Here is a 27311-nt window from a genome sequence, read left to right as displayed (position 1 = left end):
CTGACAATAATACTGTAATTAAACCATGTTTTAGGTTTAATCTGCAAAAACATGCGTTATGTCCATAATACATGTACAAAAATGTGCAATACATTTCAATTTTATTATTTCCTAATATGCATTTTGCAGTTTTCTAAAACATTATGTGATTGGTGCGTTGGTTAGTTCAGATATTCTCTATCCAGTCACATAATCTCTTGTGTTTTTGTTGCGGACCTAAAAATGTGTTTCAAAAACAATGTATTTCATGCACATTTTTTGTTAAATAATTTCATATTTTGTAACATTATTTTCACTCCAGAACAAAAAAGTAAAGCAAAATTTCACACTTCTGACATTGAAAGTTAAAATCTTGCAATTAAGTCTCATTTCATCCTTTTTTGTGTGTAAATACTTTCAAATTAAGTAAAGGCTTTCAAATGATTCTGATTAAAATTTATTTCTCTCAATTTTTAGTTTAAAACTTGCAATTCCGGGGTTATTAATTGTCATTTGTAGATCAATTTAGCGCAGAATGAATGCTCATTTTGTCCTTGTCATTCAGCGCTTTTTTTAATGCAACTTCCCAAAGTTCACACAAGAATTGAATTGTAATAATGCCGTAGTAACCTAATAGTCCCTGTCTCTGTCTCCTCAGGAGTGTTGCATGCACAGTGGTAGAGATGCTAACTCAGAAGCCCCCTTGGGCTGAATATGAAGCAATGGCAGCCATTTTCAAGATCGCCACTCAGCCGACAAAGCCAAACCTGCCCGAGGGAGTTTCTGACGCATGCAGAGACTTCCTGAGGCAGATCTTTGTGGAGGAGAAATGGCGTCCCACCGCCGAGGGGCTTCTCAGCCATCCGTTTGTCCAGGGCAGCTTCTGATCGTGCAGACGCCCAGGGAAAACCATCACCACTCCTGCCTTCAGGGTCCAGAGAAACCCACCGACCAGCCAACCAAGAACAAACACGACCATGCAAAGGGGATATGAACGAACGAAATCACACACAAAACTATCATGTTAAAACTGAGGTAAACCAATGATAGCACTTCTCATATTGGTAGTCAGAGTTCCTCATGGCTCTGTCCCAAATGACACACTTCAGTTGAGATTGATGGGTTTCCCGTTTACTTAATGGATCTATTTTGTGATTTGAAGATTAAAGTCATACTGTGGATTTACATTACCCTACCAGCAGGCACACAACTTCATAAGATGCTAATATTAGGTTAGATTTAGATTGGGATGTCAGGTGACCAAAATTCAATGTCTAGCCAGTGTCTGTGTCGTTATTTTGATGTCCAAAAATGACGTCAAATGACCTTGATATTTGGTTGATTTTAGGTTGTGTTGGAAAGTGACCAAAATCCGAAGTCGAGCTAACATCCTAAACCAATGTCGTATTGACATTCAGTACTGACATTTATTCGTCAGGTATGGCAACCAAAATCCAACATCTGATAGACGTCATAGTGGTAACACAACGTCAAGCTGTAACATTATCACAGTGCACTTTTCACCTCATAGACTTCCATTAATACACTTGCAAATGCAACAGACTGGAAACGCAGGCTCTTGTGACAAGTTTTGCTTGTCGCTGTGTTCGAAAGTTCATGACCTCTTTGTTCAGAAATTTGATAAAGCGAGTGATTGCTCCATATTTTAACGTCTAATCATCTTGTTTTAAACTGCGCCATTTCGCAGCAGTCATACTACAGAATTTTGTAAGCTCAAATGCTAGTGTGATCGTGGCTTTATTCTCGGTGGAGTGGGGGCAGGACAAGTGATGTTCATTGGCGCCTATTAGGCCTATCCCAGGTGAAAAAAATATATAATTGGGTGCAATTAAAATACACTTAAATACCCGCAAATACATTTTCAGTACATTGTTATTTTTTTGTGTTAAATAAAAGTTTGATGGTTTTAAACTATAAATATACTAATTAAAAGTTTTTTTATACTTCAGTAGGACTTTAGTACACTTGACAAAAGTATACTAAATACCAGTAATACTTAAATAAATTTTTAGTGTACTACAATAAAGTACACTACAGAAAAAAACATCCAAAAGAGTTTTATTAGTGTGTTTTTCAAAAGTGTGCTTTAAATGCTTTAAACATTAGTTGATTTTTAGTACACTGTTTACATACTAATCCTAAGTTTAAAATAAGTTAATATAACAAATCTATTAGTAATGTATTGTAGTAGAAGTACATTTTCCCAAAATACTTTTAATACAGTATTTAGCACACTTTTTTTTTTTTACAATTTGTATATTCTTTTAATATATTACTATTATACTTTAAATTAGTCATACATATATTTACATGTTTAAAAGTGAGGTTCAAGTGTATTTCTAGTTGTAACAATATATATTTTTTTAAATACAGATATAGTGTTACAAGCACATTTTAGTTCAATTTCAAGGTGTCTCAAAATAGCACAGTTGAGTACACTTAGATGGTATTAAGTTTATCTTAACATATACTTAATACTATCTTTTAGTACATTAAGTACAAAATTAGTGTGCGAAAATAGAGCACTTTTAGTACATTACTGAAAAGTGTACTAAGTATACTTAAATAAAGTGCATTTAGTGCACTTTTTTTTTTTACCTGGGATGCCAATGCTGCAAGTCAACTGCTCTAACTTCTATTTTTGCTAACTGAATATATTCAACTGGCTATAACTAGTTAAACATCTATCCACATGTAATATGTACAACTTGCTGAGAGTGTACATTAGTACCATTTGTTTATTGGCTTTTGGCACCAGAAGAGCATTTGGACCTGAAACAATGATACGTAACTTAAGTGTACGGTAAACGAGAGATGACAGCAAATGTAGTTTTTACATTCCCATTTGCACCAAAAGCATAGGAAAGTACCATAACCTTCCATGAAAACACATATGTAGACATTGATTGAATGAAGTCAAATCAGGTGTTGTATTAGATTCTTACCGCAGTGTTAATTTATCTAATAAGACATAATGTTACAATGCACAGTGTTTTAACTGTATCTTTTTAAAAGTGAAACTCTGTAAATGCATCATAGCAATCTGTGAAACAGTACAGATCAGGGGTCACCAATCTCGGTCCTGGAGGGCCGGTGTCCCTGCAGGGTTTAGCTCCAGCTTGCTTCAACACACCTGGCTGGGTGTTTCAAGTATACCTAGTAAGACCTTAATTAGCTCATTCAGGTGTGTTTGATTAGGGTTGGAGCTAAACCCTAGTCCCCTGGTATAGATACTTCAAATGACGGTGAGAGCGGGCAGTATTTGTTTCTGTCACAATAATAAAAGCCTCAAGTATCGATTTTGAAAGAATTATGTTGTTTGGCATGAAATTTAAACTAATAATAAATAGTAGATAAAAACATTCAAGTATTTCAGGTTGTGAAATGTCATGTGGCGTGACTCCCCCAAAACCTTAATAATATTTCTGAGTTAAGCATTTTTATATTCCCCCACTTTGTGCAGCACATTTTAATATATAATAGCCTCTTTTTTTATTTGATTTCCGAAAAATATTCAAAAATACATGGATTGAAAAAGCTATTGTTAGCCAACTCGTATCACTGTAGTCTGTCACCATTTAATGAATCTCTTCAGAAATTGAAAAGTAACATTAGTAAATATGATATCAAAAGTCAAAAAGTTAGGTAAAAGGTTTGGGGTCTATTTTTATTTTATTTTTTTTCAGTTTTTTTTTTTATTATTCTGTTAATCAAGGCAACATTTATTAAATGTCATTTTTTAAAATTATTAAATATTTATTACATTTTTTAAATAACTGCTGCCTTATTATATAATATAATAATAGATTCTAATATTTATTATTATATAATAATAATAAATAGTAGAATGATTTCTGAAGGATTATGTGACTGAAGACTGGAGTAATGAAGCTGAAAATTCATCTTTAAAATCACTGGATAAAATTATTAAATTGAATGATAAACTACTTTTGAACAGTTATTTTATAGTGCAATAACATTTCACAATTTTACAATTTGTGCTGTATTTTTGATGTAATAAATGCAGCCTTGTTGAGCAGGAGAAACTTATTTTAAAACATTTAAAAATCCTACTGACCCCAAACCTTTGACCGGTAGTACATATGCTAAATGTCATGCTGTTTAACACCTCAAATCTTTAATCATATTTCAAAATTGATCATTTGTGATATGCATATATATATTAATTAATATTTGTAAATAATTGAGGCAAATAGTGTAGACATAACTTGATGGTTACACCACATGACATTTTAAAACTACATCAAATATCTACAACAGTAAAGTCACATTTAAACAAACAAACAAACAAACAAACAAACAAAAAAATGCTTACTTTAATAAGGACACCCTGATCCAGAGTGTGGACACAGTGATCTAGTAGTTGTGTCATTTGGGACGGAGACAACAGTAGGACTTAGTAAGAATGCAGCTAAAGTACAGACTCTTCACATACTGGCACAGATGGGCCAAAACATCAGCACAGTTTACATGCATTAGCACCGGGCTGACTTTATCTGAACCTCTGATGCACTTAAAACCAGCAGGGGCTCCTGGACAAATCACATACGCTCCCAATCTGGCACAAAATGGTGTTATTAAAATGTGTTGTTTTTTTGTATACCAGAATCCATTTGATTTTGATTATGTACCTCTTCATCCCTGGCTCCAATCACAAACACCTCATGGAGCAAATATACGCATAGATGTACTGTACAATACTCATTTGAGTAATTTTGTTTAGTTAAGATTACTGTGTTCGATGGTTAGAATCTAACCAGAATAAGAAAGACACACAATAAGGCATATGCAACCACCAAAGTGGTCCGAGAGAGAGAAATGTGTCTTTTTTCAGCTAATGAAGACTGTATAAACACTCTTTCTTTCTATATATGTTTAATGTAAAGTTTAAGTGAAAGCACTCTTTACCCTGAGGTAATCACTGTAAATACATTCCCATTGCACTCATGCATAAAGCACACATAGGATAATCCGCTGAGAGTCAATGCATATTTTTATACGTTTTTTTTAAGTCGTGTTTGGAGCGAGAATACCAAACGTTTTGTATTATTACTATAAAAATTACCCTAAAGTGTCAAAAGCAATATTTGAGAGTAGACTACTACAACTGGTGTGTTTGCATTCTCGTACTGTTCGGTCAGTCGAAAACAACCAAAGAGCAAATCATATGCTTGAATTATGAATTTGGTCACTTTTGAAAGAGTCTCTGTTTTGTTTTTTAAACCTGTTGTTTTTTATGGACTCAGATGTACAAACACTTTTGTTGTTCTGCAATCATGAAAATGAAAACAAAAATGGACGTATGTTGTTTTATAAGACATATTGTTTTCATTTGGTGTCAGTGTACATGTTCAGCTTGATAGTATGATGTTTGACAGTGACAAAATACACCAGCAGCAATCCCTGTTACAGTTTGTGCCTTTTCTGATGCCCTTATTCTGTCGTTTTACAAACGCATAAAGGAGGAATGTGTTGTCTGATGTCCTTCACGCAAGGACATTTGCTGAAACATGATTGTATTGTAAATACATGCTGTATCAAGCTGTCATAATGTTTCATTATATTCAAAGTACCTTAGTCCCAGTATATTCTAACGATTGTGAAGATCTGCTTTCAGATCATGCTGGTTTTTGAGGGGCTGACAATGAAGCATTCTGTGCTGCCTTCATGACAAAGCCTGGAAACATTTATCAGTGATTTTGTACATTGGAATAAATAAATTTATTGTCTAAAATCTGTTTTGCTTCTGTTGTATTTTTGTTTATTTTAAAAAATATTTTATTTATTTTATTCTATTTGCTTTTGTTGTTGTTATAATTGTTATTTATTTATATTTTTATTTAAAATGTGAAAAATATTTTTCAGTTACGTAATGAAGATGAATATTCTGCTCCATGTTTGAAAGGAGTCTCATACTTATGATACATATTTGGAGACTTTTGGCCAAATAGAAAAATATATTATCATACTGTGTCATCTGCAAATGAATTATGTAAAAAAGATTTTTTTTTAACAATAATTTAATGCTTTCTTTGTTAAAAGTCATAATCTAAGATTAGTCTCATTATTTGATCTAGTACAGTAAAATGTAATATAAATTCATTTTAAAATGTAAAATAAATAATTACTAAAGTTTTTATTACATTTTGTCATTTATTTCTGTTAAGACAGTTTAAGCAAGTCTAGAGATATTTATGAAGTAAGTTTACTGAGACAGTCAAACCTAATAATAATGAAATGATTAACAGAAAACAGTTCATTTGGAGTGTAAACTATTTTGTAATTTCTATTTTTGTAAAAAAAAAAAAAAGAAACACACACACACACACATATATATATATATATATATATATATATATATATATATATATATATATATATATATATATATATATATATATATATAATTATTTTATCTACTTTTTTAAAATGGGATTTTTGTACAGAAGAAATTTATTATTATAATAATTATTATCATTATTTTGTTATAATTACATCTCGAAAATCGTTTTGTGCGATGTTTTTGTGGCTACTATGCTATTTTTACAGTCTGGTCGTCAAAAGTATTGTTTATTTGAACGAAAAAAAAAACGTGTATACTATTATATCACGTTTCCGAAATGTTTTTTTTTTAACCAGACGCTTCAGAATTCTTGAGACACGCCTAATCATCTTCAAATGTGTGAAAATAGCTATGTTTGAGCGTGGTGCGAAGTGCACGTGCGTGCGCGCGTCTTCATGTTTGGTAAGCCCACAAGCACGCGCCTGTTACTAAACGTGCTACTCAGTCGCTTTCCTGGTAAACTGACCGCTCTGCAGTGTTCACAGGCCGGTCCTCATGATGTCCGCTTCCCGTACAGTCATTTGTCTGCTGAGGAACGATCTGCGGCTGCATGATAACGAGGTAAACCTTACAAACATCCACATACTATCTTTCTTATCTGTAGTAGAAGCGAGCACAGGCTTTTCTACTCTCGCGCCAGAACCACGCGATTACATTGTATTATATGACGTGTTATATGACGCCTTTGTATTACTATTAGCGTTAATAACACACTACATAAAACTGGACACATAAAGAGAAATAAACGGAATTCCTAAGTTTATTTTTGTGTTGCGAAACATAATATCCACGTAAAACATTATGGTGGCGCTTATTGGTTGGTTTGTCTGTAATCGTCACTAACGGGCGTGGTCACATTATACATTGAAGATCATTGACATGAACCCCGTGTGTTGTTTTATAAACACAATGGCTTTATTGGTTCTTTATTTTGTTATTGTGTATCTGACTGACAAATATTAATCAGATTACCTTAAAATTAAGTAGTTCAAATAGATGGATTTTTTAAAATGTAAATCATGCTTTACATTTGATTACAAAAGATGCTTATTTTTATTGGCTAAATAAATGATTATATTTATCTGGATTAGGTTTTTGTTTAATTCTGTAATATACTGGTGTAAAAATGAATCAAATGTAGCTTTTTTCTGACATGTTTGTGTGCATTTTATTTTAGACAACACAATACTAATGTTTTAACTTTAGAAGAGTTCAGCGATCAATATTTGGTTTACTAACCCTGATTTTCAGCCACAACAAAAGAAAATATTTATTATTTTGACCATTTATAATTTTTGCCCTTCCCAGAGATGGGTTGCAGCTAATAGGGCATCCGCTGTGTAAAAACGTGCTGGATAAGTTGGTGGTTCATTCCGCTGTGGCGACCCTGGATTAATAAAGGGACTAAGCAGAAAAGAAAATGAATGGATGAATGATTTCCCCCCCCCAAAAAATAATTAAAATTTCATATTTGAAATCAATGTTATCAGGCCTGCCTAGAAGAAAATACAAATGCTGAACTAGACTGTGTAAATATGCAGTGACTTTCTGAAATGCTGTGCTGGCTTTGACAAGTTGAGTTTTGTTGAAGTTCTTAAAGAAACATGAGAAACCGGTTTTCCTACATTCATTTAGGTGTTTCACTGGGCTCAGAGGAATGCAGAGCACATAATACCGCTGTACTGCTTCGACCCGCGCCATTACCAGGGCACATATCACTACAACTTCCCCAAAACTGGCCCCTTCCGGCTGCGCTTCCTCCTAGACAGTGTAAAAGACCTGAGGGCCTTGCTGAAGAAACACGGCAGGTACGGCTCTCAGTAAACACTTCCTCTACTCATACTTGTATTCTATCACACATATACTGTGTACAGTACTGATCAAATGTCTGGAATGAGGACTTTTTATTGTTTTGCAAAGTCTTCTGTGAAATATTATTTACTTTTAAAATAACTGATTTTCATTTGTTTCATAAAGTAATTAATTTGCTCCAATGTCACAGTGTCCTTAGTGTCACTTGATTATTCAGAAATCAGTATAATAAACTGATTTACTGTTATGATCAATCATTATTGGTACTCAATACCTAATAAAGCATTTTATAAATGTCGATGATGAAAATTGTCAATGATGTTTTTTCCCGTGATACTTTTTACTTTTTATGCATCTTTGATGAAGAAATAACAGAATTTGTTTTAATTAAAATCTTCTCTTTTTAATAAGATAAAATATGATAAAGGCCAACAGTTTTCAACTTTGATGAAAAAAAACTAATAATAAAGCAGGAAAGTATTGTATTACCATGATTTCTGAATGATCATGTGGCAGTGAAGACCATCTCTGGAATAATTAAATCCAGTAAGAATTTTTTTATCGGTAAATAACATTATCATTTTTAATAAAATAATTAAAAAATATAATTTTTAAAATGTTTTTGTTAGTTTTTTAGTCAAATATACAATTTAAATAAAACAGTCTAAAGGAAGAACAGAGTATGTACTACTACTTCGGAGGAAAAACCAAAAGTATTCTTGGGATACAGATGCTAGTGTTTGACCCTCCGAGTGTCTGTGAATCTACAATTAATCAATTAGGTTCGCTTAAGCCTAAGGTCTGCAGTCATGCAGAAAGTCTTGCATATTATCTTTGACACTGATTTAAAGTTTGACAAGCAAATAAGTTCAGTCGTCAAAAGTGGTTTCTATTAGTGAAGGAACATTGCCAAGTTGAAACCTTTTCTGCCTTTTAAAGAGTTGGAATCCATCATCAATGTTTTGATTTTGTCCAGATTGGACTACTGCAACTCCTTGTATTCAGGAGTTTTGCAGGCTTCAATTGCACGCCTGCAGCTGGTTTAAAATGCAGCCGCTAGGATTTTGACTGGGACAAAAAATTTTTCTTGTATCTCACCAGTTTTATCATTTCTTTACTGGCTCTCAGTCCAATTTATGATTAAATAATGTTATTGCTACGTGTTTTTGAAGGTTTGAATGGTCTGGCGCCTATTTATGTTGGCGAGCTTCTTCACTGGCATACTCCATTTACTCCAATCAGGTCAGAAAACAAGTTTCAGCTAGTTGTTCCCAAAACACGGTTGAAATCAAGAGGTGACAGGGCTTTTTCTCTCACAGCCCCCGTCTGTGGAATGGTCTACTTTTACATATTAGGTCGTGTTCTTCCCTTGATGCTTTTAAGTCTCATTAAAAAAATCACCTTCTGTTTCTTGGGTTTTGATTGCAAATAATTAATTTTAATCTGTTTTATATATTTTGCATATACATATTTTGCATATAAAAGACCAGCATACAATATATATTATATATTTATATATTATATATATTTATATATTTAATACAATATATATATATATATATATATATATATATATATATATATATATATATATATATAATGTGCTCTATAAATAAAGCAAACAACAGATCCCACACATACTGTATAAGACACAGAAGTGGATGGAAAAAGGTAATAAAATAAGTGATACTAATAATCAGAAAAATGAAGATCACAGAGAATTATCTCATGAAACAAGAAAGAAGTATAAAAGTAATTGAAGCTTTTAGAAATAAATAAATAAGTGTGTGTGTGTGTGTGTGTTTCCCTGTGTTGGGTTGCAGCTGGAAGGGCATTTGCTGTGTAAAACATGTGCTGGATAAGCTTTTCATTCTGCTGTGGTGACCCCTGATTAAAAAAGGGACTAAGCCGAAAAGAAAATGAATAAGTGAATGAATCATAATCTCACTATTTGGATCATATTTACCAGTTCCCTAAGCCATTCATCAAATGTTGCTTCTGTTTGATTGTTTTCATCTCAAAATAGTTTTATTTACAATTGACATATTTTTTGATTAGTATATTACTATATGATTATTATATAGCTTTTAAAAATATTTATTTAAAACATCTTACTGGCCAGTAGACTATATAAGAGGAATATTTCTAAACTGACAATTCTGTCTCTACATGTGTAAAACCTTTAAGAGTTTATATCGTCTGTTAAACAGAAAAAGAAGAATGCTTTTTTTTTTTCCTTGTACAGAAGTCAATGGTTACCGGTTTCCAACTTTCTTCAAAATATCTAATTTTATGTGTTCAACCGAAAAAAAAGGCCAGCTAAAGAAATCATGAGTAAATGTTGATTTTAGGGTGATAACTCTCCTTCTCTCTCTTTCTCTCTCTCTCTCTCTCTCTCTCTCTCTCTCTCTCTCTCTCTTTCTCTCTCTCTCTCCCTCTCTCTCTCATGTGTGTTGTGTAGTACACTGTTGGTCAGACAGGGAAAGCCGGAGGATGTTGTCTTTGAATTGATTAAGCAGCTGGGTTCAGTCTCTACTGTGGCGTTTCATGAAGAGGTGAGTTTACTGATCTAACAGACATCACCAATGTGGGAAATTTGTGAATGTGTAAGTCTATCTGTCGGCTGTCTGAAGGTGGCGTCAGAGGAGAAGAGTGTGGAGGAGAAGCTGAAAGAAATCTGCTGCCAAAACAAAGTCAGAGTTCAGACCTTCTGGGGATCCACACTTTACCACAGAGATGATCTGCCATTCAGTCACATTGGAGGGTAGGAAAATATACACAATTTCTTTTAGTTGTCATTTTAATATACTTTTTAGCACTTTAGTTTATTTATTTTTTTTACAAATTATTATTAATGTTTTAGTTCTTTAACCTAGTTTTATTCATTTAGAATTCAAGTCAAGATTTCATTGTATATTTTATATATTTATTCACCAAATATATTTATGTTGAGTTAATTCCATAATAAACAAGTAAAAATAAATAAAATAAATAACAATAGATAACCTAATAATTTTCATAATATATGTTTAAATGAACTGTTATGATGTCTGTGTCTTCCATGTAATATTTTGCCATTAAAAAATAATAATGTTATAATGTTATAATTTAAACAATTTGCTAATAACAATGTTACAGCATTTTGTATGTATTCCAGTGCAACAGTATTATGCCCCTACTAAGGATTTAGACCAGGGGTCTCAAACCCAATTTACCTGGGGGCCGCAGGAGGCAAAGTCTGGGTGAGGCTGGGCCGCATAAGGGATTTCGCAAAAAAAAAGTCCTCAAATGTCATTATTAACTGTTTTAATTATTTCTTCTGAACATGAAGTGTCCTGAACATTAATAGAACATTGAGTGAAGATTATGAACAGTTCTTCTGAACATGGCATCTTTTGCCTACTCCTTGCTGCCAGAGACTTGACAGCGCTTCTTCTCACAAATCTGAACCACATTTGGCTTTAGAGCGGAAGCAGTTGAGACCCTCAGTATGGCTTGAAGATGATCATCATTAAGTCTAGACCTGTCTAGACTCACTCAAAACTTCCATTCCCTCACCTAAAAAAAAGGCGTATGTATAAATAAAACACCCCCACCCCACTCCAGTCACATCAGTCTGTACCAGTCTGTATCTACCTATAATATATATAAGATGCAGGCTGTAGCTAGGTAGGTGGCAGGCTGCAGATAGGTAGCTAAGTGGCAGGCAGGGGCGGGAACAGCTTACCTTGGTTCTGGCCGGCGCGAGTTCTAACAAAGGGGCGGGGTGCGTGGTGATGTCACCGGCATCCCCGCCCCTTTGTTTACACGGCGGGCGGGGAATGCCAGTAACCGCTGTGTACGGATAGAATCAGCGGAGCGGGGAGCGCTCTCTCTCCCCGCTCCGCTGATTCTGTCAGTGTACAGCGGTCGGCGCGGGCCACAAAATATTGCACTGAGGGCCGCAAATGGCCCGCGGGCCGCGAGTTTCAGACCCCTGATTTAGACAATTAAAAATATTCAAATTGTGCAATTTCAATAATACACAATAATATATAAATATTGAATCCCTGAAAATAATGTTAAAAATATATGTTTGAAGCGGCATGAAACAGACCTTCTGTCACATAAAATTACATATTTATGTTTATCTTTAATAATGTAGAGTATAATTTAATAAACATTAAGCCAGTTATAATGGAACTTTTGTTTGTGCCTCCTACATAATACTTTGTCATTAAAACACAAGTAAATTCTGCATTTTTAGTAACTCATCCCAAAATAAATAATAAATCTTCTTTTATACTCTCTGTAATTTCTACAAATGTTCCAGACATTCATTTGTTTTGCTAAATTTTCTGAGTATATGCGTAGGAGATTTTTTTTTTTAAGCATATAAGCAGTATTAGTAAATACCATTTTTCATTATACAGAATATCTGTTTAATAATAAAAAAATATACTAATATTTATTATAACCAATTACACAATTTTTAATATATTCATTGTTTGTGTGCTCTTGCCAGTGTTGTAGAGTATAAGTATCACATAAGTATAAATTGTATGATGCTTTACTCGTGACAGCATATATTAAAAAGTAAAATAATAAATAAAATGGATTTTTTTACCAATTGTAAGAAGTCATCTAATCTAGCATATCCAAACTGCAAAGCTTTGTAAACCAAGTTAAACTTACCAAAGAATTTTTACAGAAAAGTACTGGAATTAATTTAGCAAATCTACATCTACTGTAACTTCCTGTTTTTTCTTTGTTTATTTTTTTCAGGACATGATTGGTAATTCCAGTGAGTGTATCAGTGTTTGTAAAATCAGTGATTTATTTGTATTTCCTCTGTGTTTGAAAGGTTACCTGATGTTTACACACAGTTCAGAAAGGCAGTGGAGGCTCAGGGACGAGTGCGACCGGTGCTTTCCACTCCAGAACAGGTGAAATCCCCCCCTTCTGGACTGGAGGAGGGTCCCATTCCTACATTTGACAGCCTAGGACAGACAGGTGATGATCATCTACATCACTGTACCAGAACGTGTGTAGTAAAATCATATTTAAACCTCAATATAGATTAGGGTTGTAACGGTATGAATTTTTCACGGTATGATAATCGTCTAAAACAATACCACGGTTTGACGGTTTCGCGGTATACGGTATGTTACAAAATAATAGAACAGTGAAGCAAATTTGACTTTTTCCAAATAATATATTTTTAGTTACTATAAACAACACCACTTACAATGAACAAATAAAAATAAGAAAATAATAAATAATGTGTCAAAGTCCAAATAAAGTCCAAATAAACATGGTGCAAATCCTCAGTAAAAAATAGATATAAATATTTACTATACTATAAATAGTTACATAACGAAACTAGATTCAATATGGAACATCCCTAGGTTTTATGTGCCAGCATGGATATGGTTGTCTATGGATATGGATATGGTTGTCTGCAATGCAGACAAACAGCTGCATCTTCATTTGCGTCTTTTGAAAACAGCAAGAGCAGCAGTTCGTCTTTGCTGTGTCACTGTTTTGTCATGTTTCTGTGCTGCTGTGCATGCAAAAGTACTTAGTATGAGAATTATTTCATGCAAAACTTTTTTTTTTTGCGTTTTATTTAGCCGCGCATAAATGTATGCCTTTCTCTCATTCCGTGTTGTTCAAAAAGCTTGGTCCACAAACAAAAGCGAAACCTATGCTTATTGGTTGTGATATAGCGAGTTTGAACCAATCTGGGCATGGAGGAGGGACAATGCATCAATGTATCATGTCTGATTTGTCCGGAGACACAGTGACGAGCGTTTCTTTGTCAAATCAGCGTTGTCAAATGTTGATGACGTAACCGCACTGATTCCGGAGCCTCTGAAAGTCCGCGAATGTTATGTGATACAGCACTGGAAAGCTGAGATTCTCTTCTTTATGCCAATCTTTGAATTGTATGAATCGGATCAGCGGATCAAAAGTTATTAAACATTTAAGAGCAATACTTATTTTTAGCCGCGGGCGGCTGTCTCGGTCTTTAAGGGTTAAAACCGTTGATATGCAATTGTTCATGGTATGATAATCGTGCACGTTCAAATCGTGGTAATCCGTCATACCGGTATATTGTTACAACCCTAATATAGATATACAAACATGACCCAGTCAGTGGCACAAGGATGAAAAGCTGAATCAGTCAGTCATATTTCCAGTTTCTGAATATAGCACTATTATTAGGCATCAATTGTATTCTGATTTTCTCTAAGATGGCTGTATAACAGGGTTGAATGGATATCATGGATTTTTAAAAGGTCCATTCCAGAGTCCAGACATTGAAAAGTCAAGGAATTTTCAGTAATCACAATTTGTGAGAAATCTGCACCAATTAAAAATATGGAAATCCTCTAAATGTTGTGATTTTTGCTTGATTTTTTTATTATATTCAGCAATCACAGAATTGCTAATTTCTGGAGGAACTGCTCAACAGCGGCCTGTTTTCCTTTTTAATTCTAGGTCGTAGAAATTCCTATATTTCACATTTAACTTAGTGGGAACTCTGGTATAATCATCAGAAATACATTTATTGAGAATAAACTCAATTCATATAAAGAAATAATTAAAGCTTTGAATTAAGACAAATCTGCATTGTGCCTTTCACTAAATACTACCGTAAAGTTAAATCATAATAAGTTAGCTTTCATATCATTTTTGTTTTATCCAATAATTCAAACGTATATGTACACTGCTTTGTTTGCAAATACCGAATAACAAAAATGCATTGCATTTCCAGTTTCGTTTCCAACTAAATTTAATCTTAATGCAAAACCTGATATTATCTAACAAAACACAAAATTTGCATGATATTACTGTGTAGAAAGATGAAATCCCCCTTAAATTTCTCTTTAAAAATGTACAATTTTCAAAAGTCTTCTGCTACACATTCTGTTATATTTTTGGCAACATATGGGTCAGCATTTTTTATTTTATGGCAAAAATTATTAGAAAATAAATAGAAATAGTCATACCTCGGCTAATTAGTATCCAATTTATTCTTATTAAGCTTATTATTTATTCCAAAAATGACTGGCTTTGTAGTCCAGGGTCACATATTACACTGATTTTCCCATTAAGTAATATGTTTAAGTAAGTATTTTATTCCTTGAGGACAGTTGTATGTCGTATGCTCTGTACCTGGAACGCCAATTAACTGATATTAATTTAAAATAAATTTAAATAAGAAATGATTTGAATTAAACTGAAATCTGTCAATACCCAGAGCTAACTCTCATAGTACACCGCGTTTTCCGGTTTCAGAGCCATTGGACGACTGTCGTTCTGCCTTCCCGTGCCGTGGTGGAGAAACTGAGGCTCTTGCTAGACTGAAGCATTATTTCTGGGATACAGTGAGGCTTATAAGTCTTCTTTTATAATACCGACGAAAACAAAGAGAGAGGATTGTTCTTTTAATGTTCTTCTTTTATCACAGAATGCAGTTGCAACTTATAAAGAGACCCGGAATGGAATGATTGGAGTGGACTTTTCCACAAAGTTTTCTCCTTGGTGAGCATTTCAAAATGCATAATCAAAACATAGCTAAATGCTGTGCACACCAAAAAAGATGTGTAAAACTCTAATGATAAAGTTTGATAATCATGCTAATTGTATGCAAATTTTAGTAGTGTGAATTTTATACTATAAATACGCCAATAAAGACAATAAAACTGGAATCACATTCTGAACTTTCTCCAGTTGATGGAGAATGAAAACATTGACAGCCAATCAGAATTAAATCCTACTGTTAAATTAAAATTACAAAAACTCTGGTATCATCTATTTGCTGCTAGTTACACACACACAAAAAAGTCATTTTGAAAAATGTTGGAAACTAATAGCTATTGACTTCCATAGCATTTGTTTTTCCTACTATCGCTGTCAATGGTTACTGGTTTTGAACATTCTTCAAAATATTTTCTTTAGTGTGCAACAGAAAAAAGAAACTCATAATGGTTTGGAACAACAAGAGGGAGAGTAATTTGTGATTAATGTTTTATTTTTGGGTGTACTGTCCCTTTAAGACCTTGAGCATTTAAAGCGACAGAGGCTTATTCATAATAAGCAAAACATTATTGTCCATTGATGTGGATGCTACTAATACAGTTATTGTAATATTTATCCCTATAGTTATGGTTCTCGATGTGAATGAGTGTTATTGCTCAGTATTCATGAGTTTTTTCATCACTTTCCTTCAGGCTCGCATTGGGCTGCATCTCACCCAGATACATTTATGAGCAGATTAAAAAGTACGAAGTCGAACGAACCGCCAACCAAAGCACCTACTGGTGAGTAACAGGATTAGGAAGGTTTCAAATTAGATTAGCTCATGTCTGAGATTTATTGTCTTTGTCTTCACCAGGGTGATATTTGAACTTCTGTGGAGAGATTACTTTAAGTTTGTGGCTTTGAAATACGGAAACCGAATCTTTTATATGAACGGTGAGTCTGTGGATATTTTGGTTTTAGATTCTCTTTGTTTGAAATGTTTCATTGTAATTTACACTACCAAAATGTTTGAGTCGGTAAGATTTCTGCACATCTTCAAAAGCTGTTTATGGTCACCAAGACTTTATTTATTTGATGATAAAATAAGAATATTAAAAAATAGAGGAATCTTGGTAATAAAATAATGTTGCTGCAGACAAAGCTGAATTTTCAGCATCATTACATCTTCAGTTTTACATGATCCTTCAGAGGTAATGAAACTATATTAAATGCATTATTATTAGTGATTTTTAAATGTTCTATGAATCTTTTGTAGCATTAGAAATGTTTTTAGCACATTCCTATCTTCCACCTTTGAATATAGCAGCAAATGGATTTGTTTAAATCACTGATCAAAATGATCAATTCTTCCCTTATGAAGGTCTGCAAGACAAGCATGTGCCATGGAAGACAGATATGAAGATGTTTGATGCATGGAAAGGTAACGTTATTTCATAAAGTGAATAACAAAACATTTCAATCTATTTTTGTGTAAATTAAATGGATAGTTTAATCCAAAATGTTACTATTTTTTTCACTTCTTCTAAAATTCATCCAAGATAAAGCAGAAAAATAAAAGTAGGCTTTAAGCTGAAACTGTGGTTCTTGGTGATTTCTAATTTGCACTTCAAAAAACACATACAGGCAATTATACCAGTGGTTCTTGATGATATATATTAATGTAATATAAAAAAAAACGATCCGGTTCTTTTGTACAAGAAACTAAACATTATCTACAACATTATTACCTGAATTGCTGTATGTATCATCAGGAGCCATGATATTTATTTTGCCTGAATATACTGTACATATTTTTGACTCAAATAGTGTCAGTAGCGTTGACTTTCAGGGTTTCCCTGACTTTCTGTTTCAGGGTGACTAAATGACCTGCAAAGTTCAGTAATTATTCATTAAATGAAAATTCTGCCTTCATTTTCTCACCCTTGATATATTCTAAACTAATTTGAGTTTTAATGTTCTGTTTTATCACAAAAGAAGAAACCTGTAACCATTGATAGCTGGAAAAACAAATTTAGCTTCCAACATTCCATTCCAAGAATGGTTCCAACATTCTTTAAAATATCTTCTTTTGTGTTCAACAGAACAATAAATCTCAAACTGGTTTGAAACAAGTCAAGTAGTGAAAAAATGATGACAGAAATTTCACTAATTAATAACTAATTTGATTTGATTATATTTGATTTGATTTGAATTGAATGAAGATTCTGCCATCATTTTCTCACCCTTGACTTGTTCCAAACAAGTTTGAGTTTTATTGTTCTGTTTTAACACAAAAGAAACCTGTAACCATTGACATCCACAATATGAAAAACAAATACAGGTTTCCAACATTTTTTTAAATATCTTCTTTTGTGTTCAACAGAACAATAAAATTCAAAACCGTTTGGAACAAGACAAGGGGTGAATAAATGATGACAGAATAGTAATTTTTGGGTAAACTATCTCTTTAAGAGTGCAGTATTTTCACACATGTTTTGCAGAGGGAAGAACTGGCGTGCCATTTGTAGATGCCAACATGAGAGAGCTCGCGCTCACTGGATTTATGTCCAACAGAGGACGTCAAAATGTGGCCAGCTTTCTGACCAAAGACCTGGGCTTGGACTGGAGACTTGGCGCCGAATGGTTTGAATACCTGCTGGTTAGTTATATTTGATAAAGTGTACTGATGCTTTTGCTCTTTGCTTCAATATGGTGAGATATTATATTTCATTGTCTTCAGGTGGATCATGACGTCTGCAGCAACTATGGAAACTGGCTTTACAGCGCAGGAATAGGAAACGACCCAAGAGAAAACAGGAAGTTTAATATGATCAAACAAGGACTGGATTATGACAATAATGTGAGTTGTAGTTTTTGTATAGTTCTCTTATTGTAATAGCATGTCATAGGGAAAAACACATACATTCTGATTCAAAATATTCATCCTAGCATATTTTGCTAGGACAGAATAATTATGTAGTTGTCATTCATTGGATTTTTTTGCCAAGGAGAAAATATATAGTTTAGTGAACACACTGAATGTTTTTTTCTGCTTACTGCTGCAGACATTAAACATAATTAACTTATTTTACAAATTATAAAACAGATGGGGCAACACAGTGGTGCAGTAGGTAGTGCTGTCGCCTCACAGCAAGAAGGTCCCTGGGTCGCTGGTTCGAACCTCGGCTCAGTTGGTGTTTCTGTGTAGAGTTTGCATGTTCTGCCTGAGTTCGCGTGGGTTTCCTCCGGGTGCTCCGGTTTCCCCCACAGTCCAAAGACATGCGGTACAGGTGAATTGGACAGGCTAAATTGTCCGTAGTGTATGTCTGTGTGTGTGTGTCTGTGTGAGTGAGTGAGTGAGTATGGATGGATGGATGGATGGATGGATGGATGGATGGATGGATGGATGGATGGATGTTTCCCAGAGATGGGTTGCGGCCGGAAGGGCATCCGCTGCATAAAAAACGTGCTGAATAAGTTGGTGGTTCATTCCGCTGTGCCGACCCCGGATTGGTAAAGGGACTAAGCCGACAAGAAAATGAATGAATGATAAAACAGATGATTGATGACAAATGATACATCGTTTTAATCGGTGTAAATTTAGTAACAATAAAATAAATATTTTAAAATACATACAATACAATTAAAATAAAATAAGTCTTGACCTTCACCTTCTGTCTAAATATTCTACATATCAACTATTGTCTTGGTCCACTTAAATTGTAATTAATAAATTGCAGTTTATTCCTAACAGTTACAGACTTTAGTAAAATTAAATTAAACAATGTATTTTAATTATGTAATGGAAATTAAATAAAATACATAATTTAAACCTCAAATTAAAAAAAAACTCTAAAGATATATTAATATATATTAAATATCAAATCATTGTTTTGGTTAGCATAGACAATCAATAGATTATTATTTAAAAATTACAGCCTACTGTACAAATAAATAAATAAAAACAACAAAATAAATGCATTTTTCAAGTTTTTATTTAAATTGTATCTGTTATCATTAATTATTTGAGAGTTTAAATTAATAAAATGATTACAATAAATGAACAGCTTTATTTTGCATCTTTGAATGCTCTTTATCATCACTTCAGTGAGCTGCTTCTACTGTGAATGCAAATGTAAATATAGAAAGGAGAAGTTAAACGTGAGTGCACAGAAGTGTCAGGAGAGATTAATGCACCATGATAAAGCCTTTTCCTGCACAGATCTGACATTTGATGTATTTCTGAAGGGCGACTATGTCCGTCAGTGGGTTCCTGAGCTTCGAGGTATTAAAGGTGGAGATGTTCACACACCATGGACCCTCAGCAACTCAGCGCTGTCACACGCACAGGTCTCACTCAACCAAACATACCCCTGTCCCATCATCACCGCACCCGAGTGGAGTCGACACGTCAATAACAAATCAGTAAGATCACTAACTAGTAGTGTTGTCGCAATACTTGATCTTTAAGTATATCAATACTTGATACCAATTTTAAAATCACTGGGAAATATTACCAAAGCATTCATTCAATTTACAATATTAATGAACATCTAAGTTTTAAGTCTGGTCTTTTGCCAGAGGTAAAACCTCAAAAATGATTAACTTTTTAAGTTCAGATTTTCACTTGCCATGACATCATTTTTACTGGCCTTGTTGAAAAAATATAGGAGTAAAATAATTGTATAATAATCTTTTTTTTTTACCATGAAACAGTGTAAAACATTATATGCCATGCAGTATTTTAATACATTTTACATTTCGTAATTCAAATTTAATATTTTACATTATTGCTATACTTCGAATAGTAAAACATTACACTGGCTCAGCAAAAAATAATAAATAGATAAGAGTAAGATACAAAATATTTGTTGTTTTCATGGTTTTAATCCATGTAATATTTTAAAGGTCCTGTGAAGTGCTTTAAAATGTGAATTTTTTTATTCAATGTTTGACGTAATGTCAATTGAAACACGAAGAGAGGGTGGGACATAAAATAGCTCTTCCCTTTTTGAAAAACAGCCAATAGCGTTTTGTTTCATCACAGTTCTGCCAGTCAGAGGTTGTGTCCGAAACCGCATACTTTCATACTATATAGTACTCTAAAATCAGTATGTGAGCTGAGTAGAATGTCCGAATTCATAGAATTAAAAAAACAGTATGCTAGAAGTACCCGGATGACTAACTACTTCCAGCGAGATTCAGAAGTGTGCATCCCATGCATGCTGTGCTATCCCATGATGCCCCACGAGAGAATTTATGAATGGGAGTGAAGTGACGCAACTGACACATTTAGGTCTTGTGACCAGGACAAAATGGCAGGTGTAGTACGTCCTAATTTCATTCATACGTCTCACATTTATCCTGTATAGAACGTACTTATCTAATGGCTGAGAAGTACGTTTAAATTCAAATGCAGTACCTACTGAGTAGTAGGCGGTTTCGGACGCAGCCAGAGAATTTGAGCTCATGCGCATCAAATAAAAAGCAAATGAGAAGCGTCTTGAAGGGAGCGAGGCATGTCACATAATAGAGCATTTGATTGATCAAGATTGGATGAGAAACTGAAGTATGAAGTGATGTTCAAAAATTGTTGATCCATTTAAGTGAGAGTGACAACTGCAAGCTTTGGATGTTTGTATCAGGTTTATATCTTCAAAATGTGTATTTTATCACTGTTTCATTGCACTCTAGCTTATAGATATAACAAGTGATACTAACATCTAAAAATCTTTATTTTTAATTTCACTAGAGATCACTTGAAGACAATGAACAATCAATAATAAACAAATAACCAAATTATAACCTCAAGTAAATAAAACTACAATACTACAGATGAAAACATGCAGAACATTCTTTAGGCAAGTCTAACAGCGGTTTAGCATTTTTTTGACTCATTAATGCATGGCAGGTATCAATTCTGCAGAAAAGCCATGACGTTTTAAGTTTGACATTTCAGTATCGATGCAAAGCAAAATATCTATACTTTTGACAACACAAGTGAAGCTCATTCATTTTTATGGACAAAATAAAAAAATATTTCAAAAAACAAAACATTTCTTTCTCTTTTAGTCTGGCCCGTCATCATCTAAAGGAAGAAAGGGTTCATCTTACACAGCAAGACAACACAAAGACAGAGGCATTGACTTCTACTTCTCCAAGAACAAACATTTTTGAGGAGGAGATGAGGTGAAATTGCACTTTTACTCAAGTGACACTGCAGCATCTGCTCAGGCCACAGTTTACATTGCTGAATGAGGAAGAGGAAATCGAAAAACAGTGTGGTTTTATGTTGCTCTTTCTGAATCTGTTTTCATACACATACAGAAATGGCTACTTGCTTTCTTTTTTTGTTCTTACAAAAACTGTTACTCTATTTTTCATGTATTTATTTGTATTGCATTAAGTTCAGTATGACAGTTTTAGTGGTAGTATCCCTTAAGATGTCCTTGTTTAGTACAGAAGTAAGATCATTTATAATCATTTTTCATTATGCTCAACCTAAAAATAAAACCGTTGGGATTTTGTTGGAGTTTTGCCTTTCTCACATGATGTACATGGTAGGTCATACTGTGAAAATACTTTGATTAATGTGCACATTCAGAATATTTCCTTCATTTAAGTAGAATTAGGAAGTGAGAAGTGGCAAGTGTTTCAGTTTTGTTTTAAAAAGTGAGGGGAAAAGCTGTAAAAGACAGATCTTTTACATGTAATGTTTTAGCAGATACTTTTATCCAAAATGACCGCAGGCTGTTTAAACTGTTAATTGTGCAACTTTCTGCTTTCATGCAACTAGTATCTATTTTAGATAGTATCTACTTATTCAACTAATGATTTTAGTCACTACCTTTTTTTAAAAAGATACTAGTACTTTTTTTAGATGCTAGTATTTATTTATAAGATACTAGTTCTTATTAATTAGATACTTATACTTATTAAATACTTAATTACTTCAGTGTTTCATTAGTGAATAGTAATTATTCTATTAATACTAGTTACAAATGTAGCATTTATGCCATTTTATATATATATATGGGATCTGTCATTTAGACATCAACAATTCAGTTTTGACTTATGTCTTCCAATTATAAGTGTTAACAAAGCACCACTGTTGCATTTATTGGTAAGTAAGAAGCACTAATCCTACTTTTTAAAAATCTTTTTAAGCTTGTGCATCAGACAAAAGGTTTGTAAATTTGAACAAATGGTAAACATTTTATATAGACTAATAAAGAAATATTGCTAACGTGAAACATTTATTTTATAAAATTTGACAATGTTAAATCAAAGACTGCTTCAAACATAGTAAAACAACTATTTCACTACATCAAAGGAAAAAAAAACACTTCTGCAAAAGAGGCAATTTGAAGCCTTTCCCCTCCACGGTGGGCCGTCTAGCCTAGCGTAAGAATAGCGGAAATTGACCTTATATGGTTTGGGGCTTTTTAAGCAGACCTGAGATCTGTTCAACCAATCTCCTCATGACTCGAAAACATCTATCAGCCGATCCTGAAACAGTCGACCCTCCCTTCTTTTTCCTCCTCCTTTTTTGACGTATTTCGTCATTTCTCTGACCAGACTAGAGATTTTAGCTAGCATTTCCTCAATCTTCGCTTTGCTTGTTGTGTAGTTGTAACGTGAACTTGCCAACTTGCGTGGTGCACTTCAGTTCGTAAATTTGGTTTCCTAAAGTTCAGTATATCCGTAACTTCAGGAAATGACAACTTAAAATATATTAACGTTAAACTATTTTACTTTTTTAATTCACGTTTCTTTTCGGGGTAACGCGGAGATATACAACAACTTCGCTGGATAACAGAGGTTTTGCTAATAAATATGGCTTCAAAGTTAAGTATAGACCATGAGGCGATTCCAGTAACAGCTTTAAACTGCAGTTTCCGAAAGAAACTGGGTCTGTTCCTAAACCCAACAAACACTGTGGCGGCAGACTGGAGGACAGTGGCAGAACTGATGGACTTCACGTACCTGGAGATCAAAAACTTCGAGAAAAGAGACTGTCCCTTTGAAAAGGTCTTGACGGACTGGGAAACTCGTCCAGACGCCACAGTAGCGAATTTACTGTCGATTTTAGAAAAAGCTGAAAGGAAAGATGTCATATCCGAGCTCAAAGAAATTCTAGGTACGTCATCTATATTTCATGTGTTTATTGCTTTTCTTTGTTCGCTTCAATATATTATTTAATTGTTGCATAATCAAATATTTTTTGTCGTTGTTATTAAAGGGATAGTTCACCCAAAAATGAAAATTACCTCACTATTACTCAACCTCAGGTGGTTCCAAATCTATATGAGTTTCCTTTTCATGTTGAACACAAAAGAAGATATTTTGCTGAATGTTTTTAAACTCTGCAACCATTGACACCCATAGAAGGACAAACAATTACTATGCAAGTCAATGGTTACAGGTTTTCAACATTTTTTAAAGTATCTTATTTTGTGTTCAACAGGAAAAAAAGAATTAATCCTTCTCTGGGTAAAGTAAACTTTTATTATGCTTGTTATTTTATATTTTAAGGGACTAAGCCGAAAAGAAAAGGAAATAATTTGATATTTTCATGTCAATAAAAATTTATTGTACATCAAAGTTTTTTACATTCAGTATATTTTGTACTTTTTATATTTTATTGTACATAAAAAATATATAATGGCCAAAGTGTAGGACCGTAATAACACATGTATTCAGCAGTATGAACTGAACTAGAACGAATAATAAAGAGCACCTTGCCATTTTTGTTATTATGGAAGCAGACATTATTTCATCATGTCTCGATCAAAGATGGACTAATCATGACTACAGGAAGAATCGAACATTTCACACATCTAAAAATGGCATTTGATGAAAAGCAAAGGTCTCCACAGAAGTGTTATCATACTGTATGTTGTTGGTGTTTGTGCACAGATGACGACTGCAGGAAGTACATGGAAAGACAACAGAGGAAACCGCTTCAGGTTCCAGTGGTGGACAGTTGTGGACCTCGAACACAGGAGAGAGAAGGAATCACGCTTTATGATGATCCACAGGGTCAGTGTTTAACCCCTTCTGTCTGAATGTGCTGTGGAGTTTAGCAGTGTCAAACTAACTATTGTCTTCTCTGTCAACAGGACTGACACCTGAGACCTTTGATGCTTTCATCTGCTACTGTCAGAGTGACATTCAGTTTGTCCACGAGATGATCAAACAGTTGGAACACACCGAATACAACCTGAAGCTTTGTGTGTTTGACAGAGACGTCCTTCCTGGCACATGCGTGTGGACCATCGCCAGTGAGCTTATCGAAAAAAGGCATGTTGCTTTGTGGATATCTAGCGTCCAGTAAATGTAAAAAGCTTTAATGTCATTTTATAAAAGTATATTAAAACTATTATTTAAAAACTATATGAAAGATATGTCAATACATTTTATATATTTCATTTACTTTAATATAATTTATATAACATAATATAATCTATATAGTACAATGTTAAAATAAAGAAGTATAAAATGATGTCTGTTTTTTGTATATAATATTGAAATCAGTTATTTATTGTTTTTTTATGACCATAATAGTAACATTACTATACAATTTACCACAATATTTATATCGCTGCATCCCCCATATATTATTATTATTATGTACATTTGTTGCAATTAATGTTATATTTTATATATTTATTTTATTACTTGTATTATATGTTTTATGTAAATGCTGTTTCTTAGGTGTAAGAGGATGGTGGTGGTCATCTCTGATGATTATCTGGATAGTGATGCCTGTGATTTTCAGACTAAGTTTGCGCTCAGTCTTTGCCCAGGTACAAAATCTTCCTTAACATTTCATTGAATTACTGAGTGTATTTTACAGCTCTAGCACTGTTTTAAGGGTTCTCTTCATGAGGCAATTAACATTTTTCAATAAGTTCATCTATATTTCACATACTTGCCCAGTTTTTTATTCTGTTTTTACATATAAATAGTGCAAGTATTCTGTTCACACTAAAATTACTATAATGAAAAGTAATACCCGGATTATAAACTTATTTTAAAAAAACTTATTAACTTATTTAAAAAAACATAAAATGTTGCACAATTCATACACAACTAACAGTTTGAATTATTTAATGAAACTGCAGGACACTTTCATTCACATGATGTTGAACGAATTAAATGGCAATAATTCCACTATTAGTACTGAGAAGAAAAAAAGGGTTTAATTTGCGTAGTTTTATTTAGTGAAAGTTTGATACATATATGAAATAACCATTTTATAAAAGCAATTAGCCCATCAGGTACAGTAGTGATTTGAATTTAGAACAGCTACTGTTGCAACAAAGTGTCTAAACGCCCTTAACTGTTATATTTGCTTTATTCTAAAACCAGAAGCTTTATAAATATGACCACAAATATATCTAATCTTACATGTCTAATAATTAGGGCTGCATAATATTGGAAAAATCTGACTCTGCAATATTTGATTTTTCTGCGATAAATATACTATACCACAGTTTCACAGGATAAGTGGAATAGCTCTATTTGATGGTTTTCTGGGGAGTCAAACAGTATTCAAGTAAAGACACTAAATAATCACAATGCAAAAAATGCTTTTCTTCCATTGTTTTAGCTCGTTTCCAGTCTAAATATTAAAAAAAAAATCTTAAAGCAAGTATAAATGTTGTTTAGTTTTTACCATCAGAAAAAATAAGTGAAAGTTTTCATTAAACAGTTTTTTTCTTTGAAACAAGCCAAATGATCTGCCAGTGGGGTAAGTGACAATCTTGTTTCACTTTGAAATGTAGATATTTTGACTAGAAACAAGACAGAAATTTGAAGTGAGAATTTTTGCATAAATTATATGAATTGTGTATGAAAACAGTGATTAAATACAATTCTGTAGCTCCTCTTCAACCATAATTCAGACTCAACACGTTGCATGTCTTTGCGATGTGACTATTGCGGATGCGCACATTGCGATATCGATGCTGAAACGATATATATATATATATATATATATATATATATATATATATATATATATATATATATATATATATATATATATATATATATATATTGTGCAGCCCTGGATCTAATGTTAATGCAACAGTTTGCTTTTGTTTGTTCTTCAGGAGCTCGCACTAAACGGCTAATCCCTGTCGTCTACAAATCCATGAAGAGGCCGTTTCCCAGCATTCTGCGCTTTCTGACCATCTGTGATTACAGCAAACCCTGCACACAGGTCTGGTTCTGGACTCGACTGGCCAAAGCACTTTCACTGCCCTAATCTGCTGTGCTGAAGACTCAGCATCACACAAACACACTCTTCTTTACGAAGAGGAAGGACTTGCTATTGGGAGAGTTTCAGTATTGAGTCAACATTTTCAAACAGGTACTTTTTATAGTGTTCAAGACAGATACATCTGCACAAATCAAAACATCACTCAGCTTTCCAGAGTAAATAGTTTCTAATCATTTGTGATCTTGTTTTACATTTAGTTCTTGTTACACTGGCTATTTTTGTGTATTATAAAATTTTGATGTTGAATATACTGTATATTGTGGGAATTATGTGTGCTCTGCTATTTACTGTGTACATCTGATTATATTGAGAAGGTAAATACAGATTCACAGATGA

At 33.4% G+C, this 27311-nt stretch overlaps 3 protein-coding genes and 1 long non-coding RNA gene across 5 annotated transcripts in view; 3 read left to right on the top strand and 1 right to left on the bottom strand.

Moving 5' to 3' along the window:
• Positions 1 to 5757, top strand: part of map3k22 (mitogen-activated protein kinase kinase kinase 22) — a 119306-nt gene extending 113549 nt beyond the window's left edge. The window contains 1 exon segment of the mRNA NM_001423668.1: positions 638 to 5757. Coding sequence (NP_001410597.1) covers positions 638 to 866 — 229 coding nt within the window. The 3' untranslated portion in view covers positions 867 to 5757.
• The window catches only part of LOC100334155 (uncharacterized), a gene marked incomplete in the record, with an annotated part of 12532 nt that extends 4763 nt beyond the window's left edge, over positions 1 to 7769 (bottom strand). The window contains 1 exon segment of the long non-coding RNA NR_187119.1: positions 7717 to 7769. This is a non-coding gene — a long non-coding RNA (uncharacterized LOC100334155).
• On the top strand, positions 6726 to 22217 carry cry-dash (cryptochrome DASH). Of its 2 annotated transcripts, XM_087308352.1 has the most exons (15): positions 6726 to 6766; positions 6841 to 6925; positions 8000 to 8172; positions 10638 to 10731; positions 10810 to 10940; positions 13020 to 13168; positions 15461 to 15549; positions 15633 to 15706; positions 16396 to 16485; positions 16560 to 16639; positions 17067 to 17126; positions 18187 to 18344; positions 18426 to 18545; positions 19934 to 20110; positions 21758 to 22217. In XM_087308352.1, the coding sequence occupies exons 2-15, from the start codon at positions 6860 to 6862 to the stop codon at positions 21860 to 21862; spliced, it is 1566 nt and encodes a 521-aa protein (XP_087164478.1). In that variant the 5' UTR covers positions 6726 to 6766; positions 6841 to 6859; the 3' UTR covers positions 21863 to 22217.
• A 1168-nt stretch (positions 22218 to 23385) lies between these two features.
• On the top strand, positions 23386 to 27311 carry myd88 (MYD88 innate immune signal transduction adaptor). Its single transcript, NM_212814.2, is given in 5 exon segments — positions 23386 to 23825; positions 24605 to 24727; positions 24808 to 24988; positions 25403 to 25494; positions 26806 to 27311. Coding segments are annotated over 5 exon segments (855 nt in total). The 5' UTR covers positions 23386 to 23521; the 3' UTR covers positions 26961 to 27311.

This window comes from Danio rerio, chromosome 24 (assembly GCF_052040795.2).
Source record: "Danio rerio strain M-AB ecotype USA chromosome 24, GRCz13ab, whole genome shotgun sequence".
NCBI classification, from domain to species: domain Eukaryota; kingdom Metazoa; phylum Chordata; class Actinopteri; order Cypriniformes; family Danionidae; genus Danio; species Danio rerio.
The sequence above is the reverse complement of the archived record's forward strand: the minus strand, read 5'-3'. Positions and strand labels throughout refer to the sequence as shown.